Here is a 23672-nt window from a genome sequence, read left to right as displayed (position 1 = left end):
AGGAATGCCCAATGACTGAATAAGTGTGGTAAATGTAGGAACGAATTCTACAATGTCTTTTCCTCCCTCTGACTTGCTACCTCCTTGAGACTCAGTTCAAGCATCCCTGACATGAAGGGATACCTGCCCTGGTGTTTCAGATACCACGTGCATGACAACACATGGGGAAATCCTTGACATTTCCCAATCAATTTTTGTCCAGTTTCTGCAGAATGCAAGAGCGTAAGTGCTAATCTAGTCCAGTCTATGTGTCTGGAACAGTTCTGAGAGAGATTTTCCTCCCTGGTTCTTCTCCCTAACTACATTTTCTTTCAGTTTTCTAGGGAAGGGCCTGGGGAAGCCCTTCAGCTTTAATGTAATAATTAGCAAGAGTCCTGTTTCCCTCACCCCCTGCCCCCACTCAGGTCTTACTATCTGGAACAACAATGAATTCAATTCTAGGTCATGAAAAAGAGTTAGTGGAATTAATAACCAGAAGCTTTGTGTATCTGTTATATTTCCAGGATATAAAAGGCTGGTAAATTTGCCTAAACTTTACTCATCTTTTCAATACAACATTAGTCAGTGGGTTTATTTCTGGAATATAATGTGGGCTTAATATTAGGTAATTCAACAATCCAAGTCCTAGTATTAATATAGCTAAAGAAAAATTACACTGATACAAGAGAGAAGTGATTTTTTAGAAGATTTTATTTATTTGAGAGAGAGAGCTTGAATAAGCGTGGCCAGGGGTGGGAGGAGCGGCAGAAGGAGAAGCAGACTCACCCCTGAACAAGGAGCCTGAGGCAGGGCTTGGTCCCAGGATCCCAGGATCATAACCTGAGCCAAGGCAAACACTTAACTGACTGAGCCACCCAGGTGTCCCGAGAAGTGATTTTTTAAATAAAAAATAGACATCATGGGTTAAAAAGAACAGTAAAAGAAGTAAGTAGGTATTTTTTGAATAGGTTATAATTTATTTCAAATGCATATTGATCAGCATAATTTTAATCATTGCAAATCCTACTAGCTTCAAAGACAGAAGCAAGACAAGCATTTCACTATGATTTAACATTGTTCTGGATATTCCCAACCAACATATTTAGAAAGAGAAAGGAATTAAAAGTGTAAAAGTTGTAAATATTGCCATTATTTTTGAAACATTATCTACCTAGAAAATCAATTAATAATAATTCATTAAGGTGTCTTTTGTCTAAACACTCAAACCTTGTTTTCAGATAAAAATGATATAACTACTTGTAGGATACTAATATTCATGAGAACACAATAAGGACATAGCCAGTAATATATAGAGAAAAAAGAGTATAATTAGAAAACATTAGCCTTAAATAGACTTCCAAAAATGCCGATAAAATAGGTAATGAAAGCAATGTGGTATTGGGACAAGAATTCACAGAAAGGCCAATAGAAGAGATAGTGTATGCGTCTATATCTTTTTGTGTATCTATGTACTTTTTTAAAGATTTATTTATTTGAGAGAGACAGAGTGAGAGAAAGAGAGAAAGAGAGAGAGGAGTGGGAGGAGGGTCAGAGGGAGAGAATCCCCAAGCAGACTCCCCGCTGAGCATGAAGACTGTTCTGGGCTCCATCCCACTGCTTGTGAGATCATGACCCAAGCCTCAACCAACAGTATGCCCCTTAACCGACTGCACCACCTAGCATCCCTATCATCTCTCTCTCTCTCTAACTCATCTATCTATCTGTCCTTTCATCCATCTGTCCTGAAAGTTAAAGCTGAGGCTCACTTGTACCTGGAGCAGCAGGAAGGAGTTGAGGCTTCTGCCAGGAATAAGTGCAGACAGCACCCAGAGCAGCAGTGCCCCAAAGCATAATCCCTTGATTCTATGGAGGCTCTCATTCAAATGAAATTATGAATTTTTTCAAAAATTAAAAAAAAATACCATTCTTTTCTGTTTTCAATATTTTATTCAATAGAAAAATGAAAACTGATCATCAAACCATTACAATGATCAACTCATGGCTACTCTTAGAGAATACATTTTTAAACTTAGTCAACTAAGTTTTAAAACCGAAACTATAGCAGCAAAATCATGAAGTTATATTCGTGGCTAAAATAAAATGTCACAAACATCGGGCCATATTAAGGGTTTTATGCTCCTTGCCATTATCTGGAAATATGGTGTCCATATCCATCACAGCCAGTGACATGCTCCCCTTAATAAAAACAATTTTTTAAGCAATACTTCTGTCTTGACTTCACTGTTTTTATTTTTTGATATGAGTAAGACTCACAGAGATCTAAGAGTTAAATATACATACAAAAGAAGGAAATTAAAAGGTACAAGGAGAAGAGATCTTCCATTTGACATGGATGCCCTGGATGTTTGCTGGAGAGTTCTCTGTTCCACAAAACTCAAGTTGGAGTCTGAGTCAGAGGAGTCGCCTGAGGAAGATGAGCTGGAGCCACTGTCCTCAGACTCACAATCTTCATCTTCATCCCCACTGATGGAATCTGAGGAGTCACTGCCTTCCTCCCCTTCCTCACCTTCCTCATTTTCTCCTGATCCCCATGAGGCACGTGAATTGCCCCGAGTAGTGTCTGCTGATTCTGTCTCTGGAGCCTGCAGCCCGGACTCCTGTCCAAGCCCTTCTTGCAGACTCCTTGGTGACAGGGACTGCAGATCTGTCCGTCTGTTCTTGGGGTCTGGGTCTCCCCTCATGCTCATGTTTTTACACTTAGTATGGGTCGAGTCTCTGTACACAGCATATTCTTCAGGAGATAGACTCTTGAGCCAGTGATCCAGATCCAGCCTGTACTGTCTCTGCAGCTCCTCAGCCTGCTGCTTATAAAGCTCCTTCTGGCTCTGGGGGACTCGCTGCCAGCATCTGCCGATCTCCATCATGCACTCCTTCAGGGGCACATCTTGCAGCTCCTGACTTGACCACAAATCCCGGTGGAACTTCTTTTATCTGTTCATGGGGGGCTTCTTGGGCTGTTCGTGGAATTTCATCCCCCTTGGAAAAATAGGTTTCAGGGGGAGACTTCACTCCCTGCCCATGACTCTGAAACTTCTTTGGGCCTTTGTTTGGGTTCCACTTGGTTACATCCAATTTCTTAGAGTTCTGGAATAGATCAGTGGTCTGTCTTGAACTGAGCCAGTTGCTTCTCAAACTCCTGTTTATCCTTCTGAAAATCGTGAACATATTTGAGCCTTATCTGCTCTGGCAGCTCCTTGTATTCCTCAGACAGGAGCTTGGTCAGCTCCTGGTTGCTCAGCTTGGGATATTTTTGGGAGTACTGGGACCGCTTCTCCTTGAAGAAGGGAAGAAAAGCGGTCAGGGTCTTCTTGGGCAAGTTTGAGTGTTTCTTGTGTCTTTTGCTTCTGTAGGGCTTTTCAACATGTTTCTTAGCTTCCAGAACTAATTCTGTGAGAAATTTTCACATGTGATAAGAAATCTCCAGCCATTTGAGTTTGCACATTTCTCCAGAATAATTCTTAAAAGCTACTTTTCCCCAGTCCATCTGTGACTGGGTTGTTCTGAATGTGTGGCTGTCATTAGATGGAAGATTCGCTTCCATGCGTTCCAGTAACATCACAATATCTTCTTTGGACCAGTCATCTTGGCCTCTAGGCAATGACATATCTAGACCTTGGGCCACTTGTATGGTCCTAGCAGTTGAGACACCTCAGCAGGAGCCCAACTTCTTCACTCTCCAGACTCAGCACGTGAATTATTCTTGGAAGTCCTACAGTGTTTATGTTTCTGAGGAGAAAGAGAAGACATGAATGAGAAAATCACAACCCACTTGGAATATGTCCCCTGTATAATTTAACCACATTTAACAATGTAAATAGAAAATTGCCTACTTCTGGGTTGCAATTTATGTTTACATTTTTAAAGATTGAGAGAGAGGGAGAGTGGGGGAGGGGCAGAGGGCGAGACTCTTTCAATAGACTCCCCACTGAGTGGGGAGCTTGATGTAGGGCTCACTATCCTGAGATGATGACCTGTGCAGAAACCAAGAATCGGATGATTAACTGACTGAACCACCCAGGTGCCCCTATGTTTACGTTTTAGATGTTTACGTTTGTACTTTTCAAAATCATCTTCCTAACTCCATTCTGCCTTCTCACCAGAGCCAGCTAAAATGGTGCTGAGTGAGACCAATAAGCGGCCTCTAAGGAGACTCAAGGTAAGAAACAAGTCCTAGGGAAGGAAGGTAAAAAATTAAAACAAAAGCGAAATGAGTGAAAGGGAAAGGACCACTGCTCTCTAGGGCCTTGAGCATGGCTACCTTCCAAGTGAAGTTCAGGGGTCCGTGACTGAAGGTGAGACTGGACACAGGGATAAGCCGGGGAGCTTCTCCAGACACACGTTGCACTGTGGTCTTTTGTGAGTGAGACCTGAACCTGTGGTAAATTCCTGATTTGCTTGGATTCTCCTGGGCCCTGTGCAATGGAATGAATGCTTTCTAATGAACCATACTGTTTCTCCCTTCAAATGTCAAAGATCAAGTGAGAATATCAGAACATTTGTGATTTCATTCTGGTAACTGTTCCTCATCTTTAAGCCTCAGTCCCTTTTACCATACTACAACGAGGTTTTCCAATTAAGTTTTAGGGCCAAGCCACATATAAAAGTACATGAAATCTAGAACATTGCCTCTAGATATCCCAATTTGCATATACAAGGAACATAAAATAGAGTTAATAAACATAAATTTGCAAATATCAAAACAATAACAGATTAAAATTTAATAGCTCAAGAGTAAACTGGAAAGACTGACATAATTATTGTTAACTCGCTATAATATAACTGCTTAGGAATGTCTTAAGCCTGCTGACAGTTAATTTTTTTTTAAAGAAAAAAGAAAGAACTCTTTTACTTACAAGTGTGTGCTCACCTAATGAATGTGTAATTGGTCTCACCGATGCTTATAGGAAGATCCGCCCAACTGGGTCAGGAGTTCTGTGTTCTCTGGGCTCTCTGTACTAGAAGGCATCTGGACTTCCTGACTTCCCACAGTCCAGCCAATTCAAAGGCCTCCACACAAAACAAACTTACTTTGCCTCTGCAAAGCCTTTATATTGGGATCCCGAAGCTCCGCCCTGATTAGATTTCTGCTGTAGGCAGGACCAGAGGAAGATGTACCTTTCTGACCTTGAATAGAATAATCCCATTCTCAATCTCCAGAAACAATATAGTGTAATTACCCTTCTGTTTTTCATTCATCCTGGTGTTATTTTTACACAACATGCAGGGGAAATTTTTGTGTTTCTTGGTTCCCACATTCTACTCTCATTCCCACTCCAACATCTGACTATCTTTCAATGTGATATTTGAATATAGGTCCAACCTTTGGTGTTAATTTCAGTCCTGCCTTGTGGCCTAGGATCTGATACTCTCTCCTCTTCAGGATGGCCATTTAAATCCTTTCAGTTTTGTGCCTTTTCCCTTAGTCTCTGGAAGTTAAGGTGACATTTGATATCAAAATGTGAATGATTATATTTAGTTCGGGGTTTAGGGAGATGAGATGTGTAAAAATGATTTCGTGAAAGCAATGTGATCAAAGTCAAATTGGCTCTCAGGAGATCAGGTTGGAAATGATGACTTAGTTTTTGACAATATGAGGCTTCTCAAAAATTTTTTTTTTTAAATCTGCTTTCTGAGGCATCTGGGTGGCTCAGTCGGTGAAGCGTCTATCTTTCCCTCAGGTCAAGATCCCCGGGTACTGGGATCTAGCCCCGCCTAGGGCTCCCTGCTAATGGGGAGTCTACTTATCCCTGCTCCTCCCTCCCCACTTCATGCTTCCGATCTGGCTTACCTGCTCTCTCTCTCTCATATAAATAAATCTTTAAAAGAAAAAGAAAAAATCCACTTCCACCTCTCTTTAAGATGTTTATTTCTAAGTAATTTCCAATGAGTAATTTATTCTCTGAATATATCCAGCAATGGGCCGTTACCAACAAACCATAAATTAATGAGATGTCTCAATGATTAGATTTGTAATACAGTATGTAAATATGAATTAATTTTGGATTGTTCAACTTATGCATACACATAGACACAGCCAAAATTGTACTTATTACTTCTTTCTTATTACTTCTACATCAAGCATTGCTTGTAGCTCTATTTGTTCAGTGAACACACAATTTACATAAGAGGAGTTCTTGCTACTTTCCCGAATTGAAACAAACACAGTATCATATATTTAATTTATCAGCAAACTGAGGTTGTTTCTGTGAAATCATCTCATTTGCCAAACTTAAAAAATGACTCCATTACTTCCACCTTATAATAACAAGCTGTTTTGTCATCTGGTCTTACTATATATATTTGGAATAATTTGATGATTAAGTTTTGGTCTGATGTTTTATGCATTCCTTGGCTGTTTCTATAAATTATAAAGACTCAGAAAGTAGTTTCCAGGTGTCATAATTTTTACTTTGTGTAGACTGTAAAATGACTTAGGAATATCTTATTTTCTTTGTATAAATATATTACATCCTATTCTACAAGTGGTACTATGTGAGTATGTCAGAGGAAATATTTGACAATTTATATGTAGATAATGCTTTGAATAATTTGGAAAAGAACTTGTATTTGACTGTTGGGAAATGATTTCAGAAATGTCAGTTTCCTGACATAAAGTTAGAGATAGCAACAGTGAATGGGCTTGCAGAAAGCAACACTGGTAACTGTGCAGAAATGTCAGAAATTAGGGCGCCTGGGTGGCTCAGTTGGTTAAGCGACTGCCTTCGGCTCAGGTCATGATCCTGGAGTCCCTGGATCGAGTCCCGCATCGGGCTCCCTGCTCGGCAGGGAGTCTGCTTCTCCCTCTGACCCTCCCGACCCTCTCCCCTCTCACGTGCTCTCTCTCTCAAATAAATAAAATCTTTAAAAAAGAAATGTCAGAAATTAGAGGGACAGTGCGTTCATTAGTCTAGAAATGAGGACTGAATGAATGTTTTTTACAAAACAAAATTTCAAAAACACGATATGTTTTCTTGTGCTGATTGTTATTCCATGATAGTTAAATCTTTTCACCATGAAAAGGAAGGCTTGATAACAGTTCCAAAGGACCTGAGAACATGCTGCTATTCTCTTCTCCTTAATGATTGTTTTTAAATGCAGGTATGTCTATAATAAAGATAGGAGGGCAAATTAAAAAACAGTATATTCATGTAAGAAGATTCTGGTTGAAATCTGGTCCAATTTTACAAAGTTTAATCCCATTAACTCTCATATATTCAGAAACTGATTTCAGTGAAGGTTTCTGTTTGAAATAAAGAACATCAAAGGAGAAAATTTAGTTTCATGACTATGTCTTATGTGTGCACATTTTTGTGCATTTTAATCAACGGGTTGCAATAAAGACATTTTTCAGGATCATGGATGAGGGACAGAAGACATACAGATCAGTGGCATTGTATATATTTCTTTATTTTGCCAATTAAAAATTTATTATCTCTCTTTTTTAAAGGTTTATTTATTTGAGAGCAAGAGAGAGAGAGCACGAACAGGGAGTGGGGGAGTAGAAGGGTGGGGGGAGGGAGGGGCAGAGGGAGAGGGAGGAGCAGACTCCCTGTTAAGCAGGGAGCCCAAAGCAGGGCTCAATCCCAGGACCCCGGGATCATGACCTGAGCGGAAGGCAGATGGTTAACCGACTAAGCCACCCAGGAGCCTCCATAAATTTTTTTTTTTTTGAGCCTCTGTAATTTTTATTATCTCTTATAAGGATGTCGTTTTACTAACCATTACATCTCCAAGCTGACAGAATGTTCCTGGAACTGTGAACTTTCAGAAAATGCTTGTTGATTGAATTAACATAGTTGCTTAGAAAGCAAGAGGTTGTTTGTTTTTGCCTCTTGTAGTAACTTGGAGAGTAATAGCTTGCAGATTTTAACTGGGTCAAAGGTGGGAGTTCTGCCTCCAACATTAATAGCAGAGGGATTTTGAACAAGAAATCATGATGGGATCATTTTGACACTTAAATAAAATATGAAAGTAGAAAAGCTTAGTGAACTGCCCTTTATTAAACCAACTTCTGGGCAATTACATTACTGATTGATTTTTCAGACCAGTCACGACTCACACCTGTAGCTACAGGTTGGATCACACTCCTGATGTCCAAGCTTTTGGGGGGAAATGAACACCTCAGCAAAACTGATGTTCTTTTATACAGGAGGAAGAGGGTTGGAAAGGTGGATGCCTGTTGGCTAGACAACCAAGGAAGTTTTCTTACAAGAATTTTTATTTATTTATTGTAAGCAAAGAAATATATTCAGCAACTGGAACCCATATCACCAGTGAGCATGGATTGAACTAGTAAGGTAATTAATGTGGTGATGAGGTCACTATTTGGTTATATGTATCAGTGGCCACAGTAGGTGTTAGGTTTTAGTTTCCTAATATATATTTTGTTATGGGAATTGCTTTCAAACTAATCTACAAAAACTTTAATAATATTAAAATAAATCATTTTATCAACATGCTTAAGACCATGGAATTCTTATAGTCTGTTCCTTTCTACCTGAAATATCTTGTTACTAGAATAACTTTCAAAGTAGAGGAGATGTTCTCTTTTTATGTATATGGCTAGTTTGCACATGACAGAAGTGTTTTCTTGAACAGGATTTTTGAATGAATTGCTGAACCATGTGGCAAACCCTCAGCCCTCTTTTTTTGGGAAATGAATATGTTCCTTTAAAATATTCTTGCTTTCTCTCAAAGAGGTACTCTTTATGAAGTCACATGAATAGTCTACAAACATTAAGACCAAAACGCGTACAGAAATCTTATATATGTATATAAATATACATTCATGCCTGCCATCTGCAATAGCTTATTTTTTTGGTTCTATATCCTAGTCTTCTTTATCCATTTTATTCTTTTTACTGTCAACTGATTTTAAACAAATCTCATACTGACTTCATTAGAGTTGATGCACTTATTAGCACGTTCACAACATAAAAATGTAAATTTAGAAGTAAAATTTGGGAGTGTTAAAGTTAGGGGTAGAGGTGATGAAAAATCGAGACCTATCTCAAGGCACCCATGGCACAGTTGGCTCAACGTCCGACTTTTGGTAGTGATTTCAGGGTTGTGAGACCCAGCCATGCGTGGAGCTCTGTGCTCAGCTCAGAGTCTGCTTAAGACTCTCCCCCTCCCCTCTGCATCTGCCCTCCTACTCTCTCTCTCTCTCTCTAAAATCAATCAATCAACCAATCTTAAAAAAATTGAGACCTAGCTCAACAGTAATGGACCCAGTTTACTCAATTCCAAAACATGATGCACTTTTATATATCAGAATAACCTATGACTTCACCATGAAGCAAGACTAACAATCTTCTGTTGTCTATCATTTAGATTTATTTGTAGGAGAACATGCAGGGGGAAGAATATTTTTGTTTAAATTCAGGGGGGGACATTTTAGTAATAGACACATACTTATACCATTGACAAGCACAGGAATTGCTTAGTATTTTCCTCTGACTCCTTTAAGAACTGCTCTTAGAATTTTTCTTCTAGCTAGGAAGTGGAGTCACTTGGGTCTGGGCATTCTTGGAAGCAAAATCACTTAGAAACTAATGTCTTGTGCTAAGAGAAGAAATATTTCACAAGAACAAAAAGCTTGTGTTTCTTTTTTTTTAATTTTGAAGTCACTGATAGTTTGTATCATTTCATGTATTAAGTCAACTCAGAAATTTGTTGAGAATTTTAAAACTGATTTTGACTGGAATATTCTTTTCTTTCCACAGTGGAGATTTCCTTCAAAAAAGAAATAACCAATCATGATATCAAACTGCTTGACAGTGTGAAAAGTTTGAGATGTAGACATGACTGTCTAGATGCATCTTTGAATTCTGAAAGATCTAATTATTTTGCTGTGTGGAGAAGATCAAGACACATGACTGGTGATGACTTCACCTCTGGAAAACAGTATTGGGTGCTGGATGTGGGCGACTCGGGAGTGGGCTCTAGGAGTCTGTAAGGATACTTGGATAAGGAAGAATGGCCCTCTGATGGCATCTGAGGATAGGTTTCTTCTTCTATGTGTGAAGGAGGGTAATTGTTACAGTCCCCGATCCACTTTCCCAGTGTTTGTCAGTAAAGAAACCTCTGGGCCAGGTGGTATGTTCTTGGATTTTTGATTCCATCTTCTTTTGTTCCGTCTTCTTTAAATTAAAATCATCTCTTGTGGCCCACTTATCTAGAATACCTGCTGTGGTTGCTCACCTGGGTTGGGAGTATGCTGGAGTTACAAAAATATATGAGTGTGTGATTCCAACTTAATGGTCTAGCGTAGGAACACAGAGATTGCTCATCATAGACAGACTCAGTTATCTGCAATGCCCATGTCAAACTGAAACCTTCTCCCACCTCTTCATCTAGTGTATCCTACACATCAATTCACCCTCAGAAGAAAAAAATATCTGTTTTTCAGGGAAATCTCTACTGACTCTCAAGACCAAGATAGGCTTTTTTTTTTTATACGAACTCTAAATATTTGGCCATTTCTTTTACAATAGTGTAAATTGCAAGAGAGAAAGTGTTCACTGACGTATTGCCAGCAGGTAACAGAGTGTCTAACAGAGAATATGCACTTAACAAATATTTGATGGGTGGATCAATTAATAAATGAATGAGATGGTTGCCTTATTGGCAGTAGGGTTTGATTACAGTATGCTACTCAATAATCTTTGCTATAGTTTAACAAAATATATACTCTCAGGCGACTCGGCAGCTTAGTTGATTAAGCCTCTGCCTTCAGCTCAGGTCATGATCCCAGGGTTCTGGGATTGAGGCCCCCATCGGGCTTCCTGCTCTGCCGGGAACCTGTTTCTCTCTCTGACTCTCGTGAATAAATAAATAAAATCTTAAAAAACAAAAACAAAATATATACTCTCTTTGCCAAATTCCATTTTTGAAAGGAAGATAGTTTTGAGCATTTAAAATATTAATATATTGGGGCACCTGGGTGGTTCAGTCATTAAGCATCTGCCTTCGGCTCAGGTCATGATCCCAGGGTCCTGAGATTGAGCCCCGCATCAGGCTCCCTGCTCAGCCAGGAGCCTGCTTCTCCCTCTCCCGCTCCCCCTGCTTGTGTTCCCACTCTGTCTCTCTCTCCCTCTGTCAAATAAATAAATAAATCTTTAAAAAAAATAAAATAAAATATTAATATTAATATATTAAGTTTTGGTAATGAGGTGGAGCAACTCTCCTGGCTGAGCAGAGAGAAATTTGCAGGAGGTGGGGGGGCAATGGTATGAGAGGCTCTATGTGAGTTCGGGTCAGGGCAGTGTCTAGGCAGGTTTGGGTGCGCTGGCTCCAATCTTCCCCCAAGTTCACCCTGAGGCCGAAGGGTGAGCAAGAGGCCAGAGGTGGCAGTGCCAGAGCCTGGAGACCAGGGATGCCTGTTGTGACAGCGCTTGGGTCACGGGGAGCCACGTGCCCCCCACAGGGATCAAGGGCGCTGCAGTTGAGCAGAACAGGCATGGAGGCTCTTTTATTAAATTTGTTTTTTAATTTTAATTTTTTTTTATTTATTATTTTTTATGTTCAGTTAGCCGCTGTATAGTACATAATTAATTTCTGATGTAGTGTGCATTGTGCACACACAATGATTCATTAGTTAAGTATAACACCCAGTGCTCATCACAGCACGTGCAGAGGCTCTTGGCAGCTCTACTGTGCCTCTCCAACAATTCTGGAAGCTACAGCAGGGAGACTGGAAGAAATTGCTTGCAGCTCCCACCACACCTTATTATTGCATATTTAAAAAGCACATTTTTCTTCCTGTTCTGGCCTCAGCAGCTCTAAATCCTGCATCTTCTAAACACACAGGGGACCATGTTTGCTGCCTTCCTGGAGCCCAGGCAGCCCACTTTGGCCAAGTGCTGTGCTAGGCTCTCGGACCAAACCAGTATCCGAACCCTGCCACGTGCCTGGTAGTGACATTGGAGACAGAAGGTGGCTGGCGCTTTGACAGTTTTAAAGACTTAGGTCACATTTGTTTCCAGAATGATTCTCTTTAGGGGATCTGGTCCCAGGAACTTGGGGTGCAGTATGGGATGCTCCTGCCTTGGACAGCGTCCCGGAATCCCTAGGAATGGACAGCACTCAAAGGAATCAGAGATCTCTTATCCAAAGGTACTGGGCAGTACCTACCTGACAGGTCTGGTTTGGAAGTTCCTCATGCACTGGACAAGTGAGAGGGAAGCTGACTTTGCACCAGGGTTCAGCATCCCCTTCATGGGAGGATCTCACACCAGGGGGACACTAGATGAGACAAGGTAGTGATGGACCTTTGTGGCCAAGATCTTGGAGCTTCCTGACCTCCTCTTCTTGAAATGCCTGACATTTGACCCTTTTACCCTCAAAAGGCCACAACTCCCTGCTTCCTCCTCCCCCGTGTAGAGTCTGGTGTTTGGTGATGACTCAGAAGGGGCTTCTCTTCCAGCAGGTACTTCCTGATAAAGGGATCTATGGGGGGTACTCATCACACACACACACACACACACACACACACACACACACACACACACCCCTTGTAGTGGGACCCACTGCTCACTACACTACAAGTGCCTAGAACCTGGTCTCCAGAAACTCAGGCAAGAACCCAGCCCTATTCCACCACCACTGCCAATACCTTGGCTTGCATAATTCACTCAGGAAAATAAATACATAGTAAAAATAAAAAAGGAGTTATTGTTTCTCAAGCCTAGCTGCTCTGAGTGCACATGAACACAGACACACACAGAGGGAGAGAGAGGGGGAGAAGAGAGAGAGAAGACACTACATAGCTATATCAAAAGAGAGGAGATCAACAGATATTTTAATGAAAATAAGATAATACTAGAAGCACAGATGGGTTAGCCTGGTGATGGGTATTAAAGAGGGCACGTTCTGCATGGAGCACTGGGTGTTATGCACAAACAATGAATCATGGAACACTACATCAAAAACTAATGATGTAATGTATGGTGATTAACATAACAATAAAAAATTTTTAAAAACCTTAGCAATAAAAAAAAAGAAGCACATTTGTGCCAACTAACTCAATAGTTTAGATGAAATGGACAAATCTATGAAAGAGACACAATACCAAAGCTCACTGAAGATAAAAATTGATACATTTTCATGAATCTTTTATAAAAATAAATCTTCCATATCCATTAAAGAAATTGAAATTTTAATATATAAGCCTTTCCACAGACTTCTTTTTGAGCAAAAGGGAGTAGTGGGGACCTTATTTACTCTATTTTATACCAATTAGTAACCAAAAAAAGATATTAGAATGGTATAGATAAAAAAAGATATAGCTTTCAAACCTTAGACAATAGGCAACACAGGACAGTGAATCCTGAGAGAGAAGAAACAAATGAGGGGAACCCAATGTCGACCCAGCGCACTGGCTGAAGATTGCTGGCCTCAACACTGGGATAGGAAATCCTGAGTGGAGTTGTGAGTTCAGGGAGTTCAAGGAGGTTGGAGTTCCAAGGACTAAGGACTGGTGGTGGGTCGATCTACACAAAGACAGAGAGAGAGAGAGAGAAAGACATCTGAGGAGGGCCCCATAGCTGGAGGCTATAGCTGAGTGAAGAGCAGTTAAATCATATGAGAAAAATACCTGATCAAGAAAAGATGACGAGGGGTGCCTGAGTGGCTCAGTCAGTTAAGCGTCTGCCTTCGGCTTAGGTCATGATCTCAAGGTCCCGGGATTGAGCCCCACATTGGGCTCTCCACTCAGGGATGAGTCTGCTTCTCTCTCTCCCTCTGTGATTTCTCTCACTTTTGCTCTCTCTCAAATAAATAAATAAAAATCTTTAAAAAAAAAAAAGGAAAAGTGACAAAACCCATGAAACAATATGTGTAACTCACACAGGGTTAAGAGTTGTTGATGTTCCCCTTAGCCACAGTGGAAGGTCCTTACACTACACAGAATATGGGATAGAGTAGTCAGAAGGGCATTGTTCCACTGGGAGTGGGGGAATCCAGACTAGATTAAAAACTTCTCTGGTCTCGCTTTACACTATTTTCTTTTTTAAAGATTTATTTATTTATTTGAGAGAGAGAGAGAGAGAGAGTGAGCATGCAGGGGGGTGGCGCAGAGGGAGAGGGAGAGAGAAGTCTTATGCAGTGCTCAGCGCGGAGCCTGATGCAGGGTTCAGTCTCACAACCCTGAGATCATGACCTGAGATGAAACCAAGAGTCAGACGTATAACTGTCTGTGCCACCCTGGTGTCCCCTACGTTATACTGTTTAAAAGCAAGCCTTGAAAGCAGGATTTCTCCCAGAGTTAACCCCCCTCCACACTCCCAGGCCGTGGAATTGTGGCAACAGAAAGAGTTTCACATCCTTCTGTGGACCTGGTGATATATTGGCCAATACCACTGCAAAGGTTGATCATTCATGATCTTTTCATCAAGAAACTTACATCTAAGTAAAAAATGTTCACTATTTTGCTGTATGTGCAGGAGTAGACGAGAGAAAGGAGGGGTGTCGAGGGTTAACTTGTTGGTTTTTTTTAATCTGTAATTTCCAAGAGCAGATAATATTAAAAATAAAAATTTTGGAATCTGCAGAATGTAGCTCACTTTTTTAACCATGATTTTACATTAGAAGAGCAGATTCATGATGACCGATCATTTGATATAGTGGAAACAGAGTGTTTTAAGTTTTCCTTTCTAGGATCCTTCCTTGGGTGAAGCACCATGATCCATCGTTGACTAAATATAAAAATGTTTTTAAGAGACAGAGCAGGATGCAAGCCTCCCCAAGATGAATACTTTAAGAGATAGTTGCCTAAATTTAACAGAAAATATATTTTTTTACAGAAATGTTTATGATGCCTTCTAGGAGTTAGTCATGTAATATACATCCACTGTGTGATCATTAAATCCACAAAATATCACAAATCTTTCAACTATGCATATGTATTGAATAATAAAAGAAGAGAGTATGAGAGAATGTATGGGGTAATGAGAAAGGGAGCAGAATCTTAAAGAAAGACCAGCAAGCTATTGTGTGTGTTTTGGCTTTAGGCCAAAAGAGAAAAGTAGTAGTATGTTTTCAAAAAGAAAAGAAGAGAAAAAGTAAAAGGGAAGAATTTTGTGGAGGACTCACTGAAAAATATAAAATTTCAGAGAATTTTAGTTCAGTTGAGGTTGACAAGATCCATAAACAGTAGGATAGTTCTGCCAGAGCAGTAGGAGACATTATCGTGCAAGTGCTTGATTATACTGGGCTGATAAATGAAATGTTGATAACTTTCAGTCTGAAGAAATATCAAGAAAGGAATGAAAAACATAAAACTATTACATGTTGACATAAAAAAAAGAATGCATGCAGATTCAGACAGAAACCAAATATAGTGTATAGTAATGGGTTGATGCAATTAGGATTATAATATCATTTTTTAAAGCAGATAAGAAGTTTATATTTAACATTTATTTTAAAAACAACAGATCCATGGATCACATCAGTTAACTCAAGGCATGGCTTCTCACTAGAGCTTGGATGTGGCAGTTTGATTAAGTAGATTTAAGAAGGTTTCCAGTCATCTGTATCAGGATGTGTCGTCCACTCTGCAAAAATCTAATCATGTACCCAACACCTTTGTGAGGTACAGAAAACAATTGTCACCAGATAGCTTGCATTTCTGTATGTAATGCAATAAATAGATGCTAACTATATTAGTTTTCCATAGACAGTAATTCATCTACCCATGCCTACCAAGCTACTCATGTTATGCTATCTGTATGTACATATTTAAGTACATGTTTGTATAACAAATCATATAGAATGCCAGTCTATTCACTATGCTCAATTATTCCAGAAACTCTCATTGTTAGCTTGAGTATTTAAAATGTCTCCTCAGTTTTCAGTTTCAGAGTTGGATTTCAGTTTTCAAGATAGATTGCCAAGTGTTTAGAAAGACCTATGGAAAACTGATAATTTTCCATATGAGGAAGTTTAGATAGAGGAAGGCTCCCTGTATCCATGGAACATGAAAATAAGGACACTTTTCAGTGCAGCAAATCAATTTATGGATAGTCCCCAACTTAAGATGGTGGGACTTAATGATTTTTTTTTTGACTTTACAATGGTGAGAAAGCAATTCGCATCCAGTAGAAACTGAACTTAGATATTTGGGGGAAGGTGTTAGAGTCAAGATTTTGACTTCTAGTACAATAAAATAACCAAATGAGTAGAAAAAATGATGGAGGCAGAAACACATCCCTAAATTTGTTTTTAAGGAATGTACCAAGTTGCTAAATGTCAGAAGACAAATAGTAGATGATAAGACATATGTAAAATTAGCCTGGCTATATGATCTAACTAATCCTCTCCCCTCAGGGTTATGTGACTGTGGAGGGAGATGATCCGGCTGAGTATCAGAAGGTGTACCACTTGCTTTATGAGGAAGAGAGAGCAAATAGAAAAGGAAAGCAAAGAGATTTTTTTCAACTACTCAAAGAAAGTGGGGACAGCATGGCCCTCAAGGGGAAACTCCTAAGAGGAATGTATGAGGACCTCAAGAAAATGTGCCGTAAACCAGACATGGAGCTGCTCCAAGTAAGGACTGAAGAATAAAGAGTAACGGTGCTGACTGAATCATGTCCATATTCTCTTTGCCCTCCATCACCACTGTGCAATGATGCTTTCTGATACTGTGGTAAGGGTTTTCCCTGTCACCGTGATGCTGATGACCAGGCTAAAATCTGTAAAAGTCTGTGAAAAAGCAGCCTAAAAAACTTCCAGAGAATACCTCCTTCTCAAATTCTAATATATATTCAGTTACTGACCAACAGCGACCAGAAAACTTGTTGAAGATATATGGATTTGTATGTTGACCTGGCAAAAATGAAAAATTTGGGAATCTACACAATTCATTTTCCCTTTCTGTTTTCATGTACATGATACAATTTGCTGGAATTTGGGTTTATCCACCTTGGGAATAAGTAATGAAGTCTCTACTGTGAATCTTGTGGTGTATATACTAAAACTTTCTCTCTGTGTGTTTCTCTTTACAGCATTTTGAAGAACATTAAAAAGGCAAGTTTGCCTCTATATTAAAGGTTTGAGAATTGTTTAGTAGTGATCAGACTGTTGATGCTGAAATATGAGCATAATTTATTATGATAGTAAAGCCTATTTCATAATGTATTCATTTTTCTATGTCTCCAAAGGTAGGAAGGGTTTGTTGTTTTGTGTGGGGTTGGACAGGGGTCTGTGGAAGCCTATGCAGTTGCCAGGATTCTGTGCATGAGTTGCACGAAGACAACTCCTATCCCTGATTTGAATCTTTATTTATTTTTATTTTTATTTTTTATTTTTTAAAGATTTTATTTATTTATTTGACAGAGAGAGTCACAGCGAGAGAGGGAACACAAACAGGGGGAGTGGGAGAGGGAGAAGCAGGCTTCCCCTGAGCAGGGAGCCCGATGCGGGGCTTGATCCCAGGACCCTGGGATCATGACCTGAGCCGAAGGCAGACGCTTAACCGACTGAGCCACCCAGGCGCCCCCCTGATTTGAATTTTTAGAAACATAGGAACACACGGAGGTTATGGCCTGAAGCCATGATAAGCTTCCGTGGGAGAAATAGGTATTTCTGTGAAGCATAAGGTGGGAGGAGGGAGAGAAGAGGCATGGGGGAAGACCATCTAGGGTTTGGGGTTCCCACACAGGTAGCACGGGGCGGACTCCAACTACCTAGGGAAAGGCTGTATGTGGCATTTACTGAAGCTGGGTCCTCAGAAGCAGAATCTCTGCCCAAGCTAAGCTCCTCATCCCCTTGCTGTGGTTATATGAATACTGAGCATCTTGGTGGTGACTAGTGTGGGTTAAAAATCAAAGTGTCCTCCTGGGGTACGTGCATGGCTCAATCTGTTAAGCATCCAACTCTTGATTTTGGCTCAGGTCATGATCTCAGGGTCATGAGATTGAGACCCCCCCATAGGGCTTCACACTGAGGGTAGAGCCTGCTTAAGATTTTCTCTCTGCCCTTCTCTCCACCTCCCCCTTGCACTCTCTCCCTAGGGGGAAAAAAATCAATGTGCCCTTCTGTAATGTTCTGTTTCAGGCCATTTTGCATAACCCCATGCTTGGCTGAGAAGAACCAGATCCTGAAATTGTATGCTAGGATTGAAGTGGTAGGAAGTAGAATTGGGTTTAATTTGCTCTTTAGAAAATGAATGGATATTTGTTACATTCCCTAGTTTGTGGAGTTACATTCATAACCCCTGATCCTAATCAAGAGGATTTTAATGAAGCATCTTTACTGGGATGTAGAATAAATGTAATCACTGTCATGAAAACTTTGAACTCAGAAAGAGTAACTAACTGCTCTTTTTTTGCAGGAGTGAGTCAGTGCAGCTGCACCTGCCCCAACCTGTGGACCCACAGTTCGGTACATGGCCCATCACTGGGCTGAGAGGCTCAACCAATTTCTTGGTAATACACTGTCCTTTGGTGGTATAGTTGTACATTCTCCTCAGCTAGAATCCTAGGGATAGTATTTCCCCGTTGCACATTTTATGATTGCATTATTTGGGAAGTTTATAGCCAAATTTGCCTTTATACAAAAATAATATATATGGAAAAACAACTAATATCTAGAGAAAAGCCCAATCGTTTAGGATAAACTACCTGGAAGTAAACAATAGGAAAAGATATTAGATGGCCTGTAGCATGCCAAGATATACTGTTAACTCTTTGTATGAACCATGTAATTCTGCATGAACATTCAGTATATTCCAAGTTTTAGGTTTTGTGGTTATTGCTGGTTGTGAGATGATTAGAGAGTTCTAACTTTTGTTTTCTACAGTGTCTCATAATAAAAGCACTTTACACAGTGCATTCTTTATTCACATAATCCAAAACTACTTTGTATAATCAATAGTATTAAACACATAAAATGAATACTTACCAAAGTCAGTTGAGCACTTATTTCACTAGATTTCTCTCCTTTCTTCTCAAAAGTTACACATGCTGAAAATTCTCACAAATCTTCTACTTCCTATTTTTTAAGATTTATTTATTTTTGAGAGAGAGAGAGAAGGAGCATGAAATGGTGGGGTGTGGAGAGACAGAAGGAGAGAGAATCTCAAGCCAACTCCTTGATGAGCAAGGAGCCACATGCGGCACTCAATCTCACGACCCTGAGATCATGACCTGAGCCGAAATCAAGAGTAGGTCGCTTAACCAACTGAGCCACCGAGACACCCCAAACCTTCTACTTCTAAAAAAAATGTGAGTTTTTCTTTCAGTTTATTTTACCTTGGCATATTTTGGTGAAAAATACTTAAATATGAGGAAAAGTGATCACTCTTTAGGAGTTATTATTAGGAGCTATTATTATTTTCTGAGAAGATGAGCTGGTTACTTTTCTTACCATGAATTGTTAATCTCCCAATTTCAAATGTTTCAGAGAAAAAAAAAACAGAGTTTAGCAATATCCTTCTTCTTCATATATATTAAGAAAATTCATAAATTTCTCCATTTTTGTCTGGTTAAAGATTTGCTCGTTGTGAAGACAGTCCAGAAAACCTTGGTCTACAGTAGATTTCTAGAGCTTCCTCGTTGCCCTGGCCCTCATTTCCAAGGATAAGCTAGAAACCCAGACTCTATAGAAAGGCTATGTCTAACAGGAATCAATACTGTATGTTAACATGGCTGTTTCCTTCCTTCTGCAGTGCCCATTTTTTTTGGAGAATGAAATAACCACCTGTCATATCCCGCTGTTTGAAGATCTGAGATGTTTGCACTTCAGTCCCAATCATCCTGACATTGTCACTAATATAACAAGATCTAAATATTTTCTCACCTGGGGAGCCCAGAAGTTTACTTGTGGGTCAACATTACTGGGAGGTGGATGTGGGGAACTGTTGGAACTGGGCCCTTGGATTTTGTGATGATACTTGGGCGATGAGGAATGACATGGTGCTTGACTCGGAGGGAATTTTTCTACTTTTTTGTATCAAAGAGGACAATCAGTGCAGTCTCTTTACCTCCTCCCCACTGTTGCCTCAGTATGCGGGAAGGCTTCTGGGCCACGTGGGGGTGTTCCTGGATTATGAGCGTGATGTAGTGAGCTTTGTGCCTGTGGCCAATAGCTCCCTCATTTGCAGTTTCCTCTCCTGTTCCTTCTCTTGCTCTCTCTGACCTTTGCTCTGCTCTGCACCCTCATAATGAGGGACATGTCTGAACCTGACCACAAGTGTCAGGAAGGCCTTACCCAAGGTATCTCGGGTAAATGCCTGGTTGATTTTCTTTCCCTTTCTCCTTTATCATATTGACTACTTTTAAAGGGTTGATAATTGTGTCTATATTTGTTTCCATTTTCTCTGAATAAAAACAATCTCTCTTAGAAAACAGTGATCTTTATTCTCTGTCTTGTCCTTTCCCTTGCTTTCTAAGGTAGTTGGAAGCAAAGAATAGCTGAATGGGTTTCCTCAGCTGCATGGGCTAAAGCAAGAGCACAGGTTTCTTCTCACTGACAGACTTGGAATTCTCTTCTCTCTGCTCTGCATCTGCTCAGACATGTTTCTTCACCGAGGCTCAGTTTTAAAATCTCTTCTTTGTGGAACAATTTTTAAAGCTTCTGGACTAATTGAGGTCTCCTGATTGTGTGGACTCAGAAGACCTTATACTCTTTGTAAAGTCCACAAGCTAATATTGTCCTTCTCCTCTAGTTTACCTATTATAGGAGAAGGTATATGCCAGCCTTATATACAGATATATTTCAAGTAGATAGCATAGAAGTTAAGATATAATCGACATTCAATAAGTGTTTGAGTAAATTTATAGATGTTACAAGATAACAAATAAGGACATGCTCCACCACTGTTAAAAAGCATACTAAATGGGGTGCCTGGGTGGCTCAGATGGTTGAGCATCTGCCTTCGGCTCAGGTCATGATCCCAGGGTCCTGGGATCGAGTCCCACATCGGGCTCCCTGCTCCTTGGGAGCCTGCTTCTCCCTCTGCCTCTCTCTCTCTCTCTGTCTCTCAGGAATAAATAAGTAAAATCTTTAAAAAAAAAAAGCATACTAAATGTAACCTAAATTAAATGGAATACTGAGGAGTATTATTTAAAAAAAGATGTGCATTAGGCTGCTTTTAAAATTTATAGGCTCAGGAAATTATAACAGAGACACAAAAGAGATACTTACCTAAACAGAACGACATCAATATAGATAATAATACTACATCTGAGAATTTTCAGTAATTTTAATGAAGGTACCTGTAGTCACAGATAGCTTAAATTTATACGTACCAGACTGGACAGTGAAAGTTTTTGCTATAGAAAATAATGAATACTCAAGAGACAAATTGCATTTAAAATGGTTCTAAAGTTAATCAATCTTAAAAGTTTCAAAGATATGGTACATTAAAATATTATAACAATAAATATACTTTTGTTATATTTTTATCAAGAATCATATACATAATGCTGAATATTCTTGTATCTATTTCACTTACTGGAAGGTCTGGCACACAATAAATACAACCAGAGTTTCAAATGTGGCTCAGGGATTTATAAAAGTCTGGTAACATCTCCTTTAGTGAGAGGATATCTACAAAAGTCTGGGAATGTCTGAGCCCACCCATGGGTGGTAAATCTCACCCAGGAGTTTAATGACAGATGAGTTGCATGATGGATTAACAGAAGCAATATGAACATATAATTCTGCAGTTCTAAAATTTTAACAGCATCATACCCTTAATCATCCTTATATTTTATTTAGTTTAATTGTATATTAGAATAAAAATTAAGATGAACAAATACAACAATAATGAAGAGTAGCAAACTTTTACTGCAGAAATATAAATAAAATAGCTAAATTGAAGTGAAGTTTAAGTAATTTGTGTTTTAGTTCCTTCCATTGTAGAAAATAAGTATCATACAATGTGTTCTTGAGCATGAATTACTTTATGACAGTATCCTTAAAAAAATTGACATTAATTCTTAATATTTAACAATAATTCATGAAAATATTAGTGAGAATATGTCATAAAGAACAACTAGCTTTTATGGAAAGCATGCCATGTGTAGGCAGTGAATGGTGGGAATTTAAATTAATTAGTCTTTCAGTCCTCACAATAATTATAAGCAGAATAGAAAGAGAAATAATTTATATTTTCCAGATAAGGATTATAAGGAAAGAGTTAAGAAATGCATTTAATTTGCCATATACTTAACTCTGTAAACTACACTGAGTTGAAAGCATCTTTCAACTAGATTCTTCTTTCATTAAGAGAGAAGTGTTTGCAAATGTATGTGTGAAAGCACTTGGAAAGTGCCATATACTTTGTGAAACTACAGTGGTAGAAGGCATCTGTCAACTAGCATCTTCTTTCATTAAGATAGAAGTGTTTGGGATAGGGGTTAAGATGGTGGAGGAATAGGGTGACCCTAAGCTTGCCTCCTCCCTTGAATACAGCTAGATAATTATCAAATCATTCTGAACACCCAAGAAATTGATCACAGGACTGAGAGAACAAAGCTGCACTTCTACAAGCAGAAAACATGACCATCTCATGGAAATTAGGAACTGGGGAGAGTTGATTTGAGGAAGAAAAGAGCCACTGGCATTGCAGAGGGGAGAGAGCCCTGACTGTGGAGAGAGGAGGGAGAGAGAAAGAAGGAGAAAAGAGTGAAAACATGTGCAGGGGATTGCCTAGCTAGTACTTTTCCCCAAAACCATTTACTGGGAAAAAAGGAGTGTGTTTAAATATCACAAATATTTTTATAAGCAGCAAGGCACAGAGTCTGAAGTTTCTGAGGTCAGCGCCATTGCCAGGGTCATGCCTGGCAAGCTGAGTGGTGCTCCAGCAGGGAAGGAGAGAGTCCTGGGGAGGAAGGCAGTGTGGTATGAGGATCCTCTGGGTTGCATGGGGAGAAACAGTTCCCCTGCTTGGAGTGTATTTGGTTGAGGTGATACAGCCTCTCAGTAGGCAAAAACCCGGCACGCACCATTGAGCTGCCTCGCTCACCAGCCTTGGAACAGACAGGGTAGCAAACATTAGCGCTGGCTTTGTGCTATGATTTACCATAAACTCCAAACTGATGTGCCGTCGAGTGACTGTTTTCTGAGACAAGCCATCACTGGCTGCAGTGCTGCAGACCCTCCCCCAGAGGATCATCATGGGGCTGTGCCACCAGGGTCTCCGAAGTTTAGAGTTTTGAAACACAGCCATTCCTGATTTGCTCATCCATCTCTAATAAGAAAAGCCCATAAATGTGGTATAAAACAACAGTTTTCAGATATTTGATGATAAATAGCAGAGGAGAGTAAACAGAGAGAGAGGGAACAAATGAGGGGACTCCAAAGATGGTCTCACTTCACCATCTGGAGATTTCCAGACATAGCACAAAGAGGAGTTGCTCAGACAGCCCACTGGTCTCCCTGAGGAGACAGGGTTGGAAGTCAGGAAAGTCAAGGCAGCTGGAGTTCCCAGGACTGAGTACTGTTGAGGGTAGAGCTGCACAGAGGGAACACTCTAGAGAGCTCAGAGGGCCTACAGAGCTGGAGTCCACAGGTGAGTGCAGATCAGTGAATGCTTGCAGGTCAGGGAAAGAACCTCCCCAAGGAGCAGATGGAGTAGTACCTACAGTGCACACAGGGCTAGAGGTAGTTCCAGCCATCCTGAGTGGACAATCCTCACACTACAGGGGATACTTGGTAGCGTACACAAG

The 23672-nt window shown here is 40.0% G+C and overlaps 1 protein-coding gene across 1 annotated transcript; it reads right to left on the bottom strand.

The window, feature by feature from the left end:
• Positions 1-2805: 2805 nt before the first annotated feature.
• UBTFL1 (upstream binding transcription factor like 1) lies at positions 2806-23173 on the bottom strand. Its single transcript, XM_021679104.1, is given in 3 exon segments — positions 2806-3097; positions 3099-3632; positions 22950-23173. Coding segments are annotated over 3 exon segments (1050 nt in total).
• Positions 23174-23672: the final 499 nt, after the last annotated feature.

The sequence above is a fragment of the Neomonachus schauinslandi genome, chromosome 11, assembly GCF_002201575.2.
Source record: "Neomonachus schauinslandi chromosome 11, ASM220157v2, whole genome shotgun sequence".
Lineage (NCBI taxonomy): Eukaryota > Metazoa > Chordata > Mammalia > Carnivora > Phocidae > Neomonachus > Neomonachus schauinslandi.
The sequence above is the reverse complement of the archived record's forward strand: the minus strand, read 5'-3'. Positions and strand labels throughout refer to the sequence as shown.